Source organism: Montipora capricornis, chromosome 13, assembly GCF_036669925.1.
Source record: "Montipora capricornis isolate CH-2021 chromosome 13, ASM3666992v2, whole genome shotgun sequence".
NCBI lineage: Eukaryota > Metazoa > Cnidaria > Anthozoa > Scleractinia > Acroporidae > Montipora > Montipora capricornis.
In genome coordinates, this window is record NC_090895.1 from 50,151,185 (window position 1) to 50,159,180 (window position 7,996).

A 7,996-nucleotide genomic window follows, 5' to 3' on the forward strand; every position below is an offset into this window, starting at 1 on the left:
AAAATTTGTGTCTGTGAGGGACTTTACCACTGAATGGAAACATCAAGATTGACTTATGTGATCATATCATCACATCATATATCTTTCTTTACCCTCAGATTTTAGAGTAGCTTGCTGTAACTAACATCTCCGTGCATTTATCCTCCCAACCATAATACACCACAGAAGAACTAGAGAGTCTAACCATTTGCAAATGTAATTACAAAGGCAGCACTTTCTCCTCAGATATTTAAAGACCCTAAGTGTTGGTCCGGCCGGAGTTGAACTCACGACCTCCCGCGTGACAGCCCGCTGCTCAACCAACTGAGCCACCAGTACATGGTCGCACACCAAACAATGATGTTTGAGCAAAATTTCAGCAAGCCCCTAATTTTTCCTGAATTAGCAACTTTACTTCTTTATATCTCTGCTTCTGAACAATGAATTTTTTTTCATTAATTTGAAACATTTGTCTTTCAAAAAAAATTGTGTAAAAAAATTTTTTTTTTCCAGCTGACAACACAGGAACAGCAAATGCCTGCAGTAAGTCAACATTTTTATTATTTTTCCACAACCATAATGTGTAATGTACCAAAACTCCCTTAATTCCCTATAGCATATCAGAGTGTGCTTCTTACAGTATCTTTTTAATTAATATGACTAGTCTTCTTTTAAATATGATGATAATTTACTTAAAATTACCACATAGTAATATGTTGCTCCTTCAAATGATTTCACAAGTATCACAAGTAAAAGTATCTTCCCCAATAGTACATGAAGACTTGTTCTGACTCTTTACCTTTTTCAGCATTTTCTTCTATTGTGAGTTAACCTTTTGCACAACAATGATGTCCATCTATAAAACATCATTACCATCAGTCTTTTAATATCATTGCCTTATCCTTACCTTTAAATTATAATCTAAAAGATGTCTTACATATTGATCAATAGCAATAGCATTAGCCAATTAGTCAACTAAAAGAATCGTCAAGCATTTTACATCATTATAGTTTTTGCACTAAATCCAATAACTAAACATTAGCTGCAATATCCAATTATAAAATGTAACAGACAGGTACTGGTAAGCTAAAATTATTATTACTTACATAATAACAAATTATTCCTTTTTCTCCATCTAGCAACACAATATACTAAAAAAGGAAAAGAGGTAATAAAATAAATAATATTTGTTACATGTGTACAGATACCCTACATTATTGCTTTATTTTTCTTTAGAAACAAATATACATACTTATTGCCGCTCGATCCAGTTTTTACTACTCGTTTATTACTTTTTCTTTGTTCATCAGTCAAAGTACAATCCACTTCATACTCCATGAATCTTTTCTCTGCTTCCACCAAACCATCATGACAAAGCATTGCAATCAAATACTTTTTGATCTCATACTTTTTCATTACACACCAATAATAATTATCATTGCAACAACAAATTCATTGACCCCTAAAGCATCTACAACATCAAAAAATGTTATAATGGCACAAACATAGAAGCAAAACTCAACACAATTCTACAATGAAGTTAAGAAACACAATTTTTTACAGAAATACAGCAATCTTTCACAAAACACAATAATCTTTCTAGAATATAAAAGCAAACTAAAACAATAACATTTCAAAGTACATGTAGTGGTAACTAACCCTAACACTAGAACTAAACATGGGTAGTCCTTTTGTTCCCCATCTCAGCTTCAGATACTTTCCATGCCTCTCCAACCACCTCAGCCTTTCCTGCTTGTATCCAATAAACCTCAATGGTAGTTTTCTGTCATGACTAGAACTGCTCCTCCTGCCAACGCCCTAACTGTCACTTCCAGCACATCTCCAACACGGTGGTTGTGGGGACAACCACCCTGGTGCTCAGTGTCCCAAAGAAACCCAACTGTAACATACCTCTGCCTCCATTGCCTGCACCATCCACACCTATCAACATTCCCTGCTTGACCTACAAGAATGAAATAACTCAATAAAGCCTTTCCAATTCTATTTACATGTCCATATGCTGGCTTTTGGCTAATTTCTAAATTCAGCAATTCAAATAACATTGGAAATATGACTAGTGGCAATCATTGTACTGTGTGGGGTTGTGACAACAATCAAAGGTACCCAGAGAAGCAAAAGATTCTTCCTCACATTCAAATATTAAGATTTTACCCACCCAAAAATAAGAATGATGTTTTGTCACAATCTACAGCTATGAATCATGGCAAATTCAAAGTTTCAATGAGTACAAAAGTCTATTGAAATAAATGTGTATGACGTTACACAACCTCTAAATGTCCTACAACAACTTTGTACAAAAGACAGTATAATTGTGGAAGCATTAAAACCTCAAAGACCCTCTTCAAAAATTAGATCTATAGAGAACTAGTATGAAAATGACACTTTTGTATTAGTTGAAGTCATAGTGAAGCTTGACAAATTTGCTTAAATCCAGTGACTTTAATACATATAATTCTACATGTACATAATAATTTCACAGAAGAAAAGATTTGTTTATATGTAACAACTGGGGAATATCAGATATGAATTCCCAGTGTTATCTAAATCTATCGAAACAGAAACGACTATATTTTATGGAAAAGGAGCAATAAAACAGCTGCCTCAAGGCACAAAGAGATTGAAACTGTTTGCTTGAGCAGAATTATTAGACTATACATTTATGTGACTGGACTCTCAGAGTTTTTAGAAAATAATAGTGGCTTCAAAACCCTTGGATTTTTGTCATTTTATAAACAAGAACTGAACCTTTGGATTTCCTCATGTTTTCCATCACTTACTTCATCCCTCCAAAGAGCAATAACTGTGTAAAAAGAATTTCCATCTCCTCTGACAACAGCTTCTCTCCTTTGAGGAAGTATATTTCCAGAAGCCATAATTCGTTTACACAAGACGTACCTAATAAGAAAACAGGCTAGACACACGGAACTACAACTAAAAAGGCTTCATTGGGTTATTTCCTCCAGATTTGTAGATTATTTTGTAATATGTCGAAACCATAACAAAATGTCAATTTCAAAATAAACCTTAGGGATCCTCATGCAAGCAAGATTACTTCAAGTGAATTTTACAGTGTATGTCATATTTCATGGTTACTCAAACAAAAACTTATACTTGCCTTGTATCAAAATTGCCCCAATCAATTTCTGATAAATTTGTGTCGAAAAGAGTGTTGATCTCTATCCAAAATAGTTTTTTCAATGTCAAAATAACTTTCTGCCATACATTTTCTTATATCGACTTGCAATGTTTGCCCCCTCACAATCTCAAAACCCTTTGCATATAAACAGAAATCCAATTACTGGCAACTCATTCATTGCCTGAACAACTTATCACTCACATTTTTAAATATTCAATTATCTTTTCCAGCCAAAAGACACCAAGCAGACACTATCATTGGTAAATATTACTGCATGAACTTATTTCATCACCAATAAACACACTTGTTAAATACATATACTTATATGTAATGACACTAAAGGAATCAACTGTCCAGAGCACAGGCAAACAACTCTAAGGATAAAAAAGCGTGTGACATCACGCTATTTTCAGACAGTTGTAACAGCTTATTCAACTTGTCAATACAAATGTTCCATAAAAACTTCAAATTGCAATGTTTCTTTTCTAGAACTCATTTTATCGACAGCCAGATAAATAAAGTTCACTCACCTACTATTTTCTGTCTTGTCCTGAGTGATTTGACATGTTTTTGACATGCTTCAATTTCCTCTTCAGATCACACCCGTTGCCACATACAACATAAATAGACAAGGTGTCCAACTTCTAAGACCGCTCACAGCCAAATGCCTCAAGAATTTAACCAAATTTCTCCCCTTCCAAAGGTCACTCGCCTCCCAACCTTGAGCACATAGAAAGTCAATAATTTTACTAGCATCGTATCAAAAATTATCAAATTTACACAGCTCTATAACCTCAAAACCCTGCTCAATTTTCAACCTTTGCTCACATTTTTGTTATAGCCAGATCATGTAGACAGAGTTCATCAATCATTGGAATTTGATCAAATCAAACTAACCAATCAAAAAGTGCAGATTTATAATTTTGTCCCTCTTGGAGAAAATTTGTGCTTTTTGATTGGTTAATTTGATTTGATCAAATTCTGTCCACATCATCTGGTTATAACAAAAACCTCAGCAAAGATTGAAAATTGAGCACAACTTTGAGATTGCATAACTGTGTAAATTTCATGATTTTTGGCACGATACTAGTAAAATTATCAACTTTCTATGCTCCCAAGATTGGGAGGCAAGCAACCTTTGCAAGTAGGACAAATTCAGCTAAATTCTGAAGTCGCTCAGCTGTGAGCAGTCTTGGAAGTTGCACGCCTTGTCTATTTATATTAGGCTGATTTAGCAACAGAATGGGAACATCAGTGGCGACGTCGCGCGCAGCAAAACTACCAATGACAATTTAGAATATAGAAGAAGCGTGGGGTCTATTCTATTCTGAATTCTCATTGGTGTTTTTCCTGCGCGCGCCATCGCCACTGACATCCTCGTTCTGTTGCTAAATCAGTCTATTGTATGTGACGACGTATATCATCTAAAGAGGAAATCAAAATGTCCCAAAAATTCATCAATCACTAAGGATAACACAGAAAATAGTAGGTGAGCAAATTTCATTTATCTGGCTGTCCATAAAATGAGTTTTCAAAAAGAAACACCACAACTTGACGATTTTATGGAACATTTTCCTCGATTCGTTAAATCGACCGTTACAACTCTTTTAAAATAACACGACGTCACACGCTCTCGTATCCCTTAGGGCCGATTTATGCGACAAGCTCACAACAGGCCTACGACATAACTTACCATTGTCGCAGCATTTTAAAACATCTTTTAAAATGCTACGACATTTGCCTGTAACCAAAGGTCAACATTTTGTACTAACCCCCTTTCAGAAACAAGGTAGACAAGACCCGTCATCTTCTTTCTCCCGTACAAGTATACCCAATGTCTCTTTCCGCCACTGTGATTCACATTAATTCAACCATCCCCAATCCATCACATTCCTCCTACCAAAATATTTCCAAAACAATAATACGCTGTTATAGCCAAATTATATCAATGTCAAAGATCCCAAAACAAACACCTTTTTTCTTAACTTACGTAAAACTTCTACATTACAATCGTCTCCCTTTCGATTTAAACAAGCCTAACTGTAATAATGTTTCAAAAAAACTATTTTACTCACTAAATGGCATACAAAACCAGAGTACGCAATTCCAAGCTCCCCTTGCTGAACACAAATTCATGTGGCTGACTTTGACTGACTTTTAAAGAAATAAAGCAAGAAGTTGAACAAATCCAGCTGGTCACTTCCATATTGAAAAATAGTCTCCATTTCCGTTTACTCTCATTTTTATTCTTGCCAAAATCCAATCTTCAAAACAACTCCCAAAACTCCGCGATAAGTTGAACCAAAACCACACATTCTCGTCGAGCTGTCGCCCAATAGCCCCCACATATCACTCATACGTCACTGACGTCACTCCCACGTGCCTGTGCCACGAAAACAACCAAACTGGTTTATTATTGTTATTGCGCATACGTTCTGCACATCTCGAGATACTCGGATTTCCTGATGCTTACTAATACAAGGATATTTTTGCGTGGTTTAAAAGTATCGGGAAAAGTAGATCTTAGTAAATACTCTTCATATCCTAAAAGAAAACTGGGGGTAACCATGCATTTTTTAGAGATAATGAAGCTTCAATTTGAGAAACAACGCCACACATTACTTTGTATTTTAAAGCTTTTTACAAATATTATTCATAAACTAAGAATACCTATCGGTAGAGTGCCAACGAGTAAACACTGGCACAGCTGTGTGCCGAGGGAAAATTAAGAAGTAACCAGAGGATAGACCATTTTTAAAATTGAATCCTTGTTTAAAAAAGCAGTACAATCTTTGGCTTTTAAAATGTCTAGAAGGATTCAACTTGTGGGGTAGATTACAAGTGAAATATGTAAGCTCGGAACCCTGAAATTTTGCAAAAAGAACACTATCCAAATTCATTTGCTAAGTTCCCTTAAGCTTGACAAATAGTGGCTACCTGGTAAACAGAGCTTAGACTTTTTTTCACTTTTGTAAACACTAATGGATAATCAGCACAAACTAACAGCGACACGTCGTGTAACCCATGACTCGTATGATTTCGAGCACACTAGCTCGATTGGAAAGAGGCTTTATATTCCCTCTGATTTATGTTTATACTTAGTGAATATATTTGAATATATTTACGTATTTTTCCTTAATTATGGCACGATGGCCGATTTTGTCAAGACAATTGACAAGATAGTTGTTTGGCACGCTCGCCGTGACTGTTAAATTTGTAATTTTGAACACACCGGCTCGATAAAAAAGAGGCGCCCTCTGATTGAGTTTATAGTGATTCTGTCCAAGTGGTTTTGCTTTTCTGTTTCTTAAATGGCACGCTGGCCGACCTTGTCAACGCAATTGACTGTTTTGGCAAGCTAGCCGACACTGTGGCACCACCGCTCGCCATTTTCGAGCTGATCTCGATGCCTCGCTGGGCGATGTTTTCAGCCTGCTAGCTGCTAGATTTGTAACACTCTGGTTCCCAAAAACACTAAACTAAAGTACGTACAAAAAGACTACGCTCACGAGTGTATAATATCAATATTTCCACTCACCTTTTCCTGCCTGCTTCACACCTTCACAAGCCAACAAGAGTACGCCAGAAAATGATCGACCATGTGGTCATCTTGTCACCGATCATGATGTGATTGGTTTAGATTAAAAGATCCCGCAATCCCATTGGCTAACTCGAAAACAATCACCGATGATGTCACTCTTACATTACCTTATATTACCAAGAGAAAATGAGGGGACAGAGAGGGAGGCTCAAGGCGTTGGCCGGGATATATTATGTCACGAAAGTTATTTTTAGACGAGCGGAATTCTTTGTTCTAGAGAAAGTCTGTCTTCCGAGACGTCCGCATGCAGTCTTGCTTCGCTCTCAGGTTCTTCTGATGGCGCACGTGGAAGGCTGATGAATATATATTTTCTTTCAAACATCGGACCGAGGTTGGCCTGCATGCGGACGTCTCGGAAGACTTCCGCTCGTCTAAAAATAACTTACGTGGACATGACATATCCCAAGGGCTGGACCGGGAACCTCCTTCTCTGTCCCCTCATTTTCTCTTGATATTACCTTATGCTGAATTTCAATTCGAGAAATCTTTTCCCTGTACGTACCAAAATCAACTCGCGCACACGGCTTTATAATGCTCCCACCTCGTCACCCTCGCGTCCGCGCGAGGGTGACTCGTTGGCAATTATCTTTGAAAATACGTGGTTACCCCCAATTTTATTTTTAGATTTCAATAACACTTGTGAAGATCTACATTCCCTGCGTAATCATAACCCTGGCAAAAAATATCTTTAATTAGTAGGCATATCGTCCTTAAAAATACCTTTCCCCCTTATATTTCTTTATGAGTAATCATTTCTTTAGCCGGAACAATTATTTTTCTCTCTCGTTTCCTTACCAAAACGTAAAAGACATGAAAATTCCACTGCCCACACTCTCCCAAGAGAAATAAATGCCTGTTTCTTGAAAGTCACGAAACATTTTCAAGCCTTTTTCAATTCCCTCTACCCTCTGTATCTTAAAAACGAAGAGATTTTAAGTCAACAAACTTTACTATCTTTTTACTTTTTATCCTCTTCAGTTGAAAAACATCTTTAAAAACTGGCTTATACAAACAAGCACAAGGCAGTTTTCTGAATGACTTTTCGAGCCCGAAAAGTTACCGGGACTTTCGAGAAACTGACGCCCCAATTCAGATTCCCTACATTTCCCCCCCCCCCCCCCCCCCCCTTCCATCTGAAGCTGAACCATCATTTATACTACTAAGTCTATCAATATCACTTTCTATTCATTACTTCAATTTGATTATTCCTTTCCATTTCTAATTCAGCTCCAAATTCTCTCTCTCTTTCTCTCTCTCTC

The 7,996-nt window shown here is 36.7% G+C and overlaps 1 protein-coding gene across 3 annotated transcripts in view; it reads right to left on the minus strand.

Moving 5' to 3' along the window:
* The window catches only part of LOC138028858 (uncharacterized), a 16,689-nt gene extending 9,994 nt beyond the window's left edge, over window positions 1-6,695 (minus strand). For 2 of the 3 annotated variants that reach the window (XM_068876479.1, XM_068876478.1), the window contains exons 1-5: window positions 3,667-3,799; window positions 2,778-2,895; window positions 1,639-1,942; window positions 1,086-1,130; window positions 779-835 (exon numbers count right to left, since the gene is read on the minus strand). In XM_068876479.1, coding sequence (XP_068732580.1) covers window positions 1,805-1,942; window positions 2,778-2,895; window positions 3,667-3,713 — 303 coding nt within the window. In that variant the 5' untranslated portion in view covers window positions 3,714-3,799 and the 3' untranslated portion in view covers window positions 779-835; window positions 1,086-1,130; window positions 1,639-1,804. Of the gene's footprint in view, window positions 1-778; window positions 836-1,085; window positions 1,131-1,638; window positions 1,943-2,777; window positions 2,896-3,666; window positions 3,800-4,908; window positions 5,033-6,674 lie in introns of those variants that run through there. The other variant, XM_068876480.1, reaches the window with a different exon arrangement.
* Window positions 6,696-7,996: the final 1,301 nt, after the last annotated feature.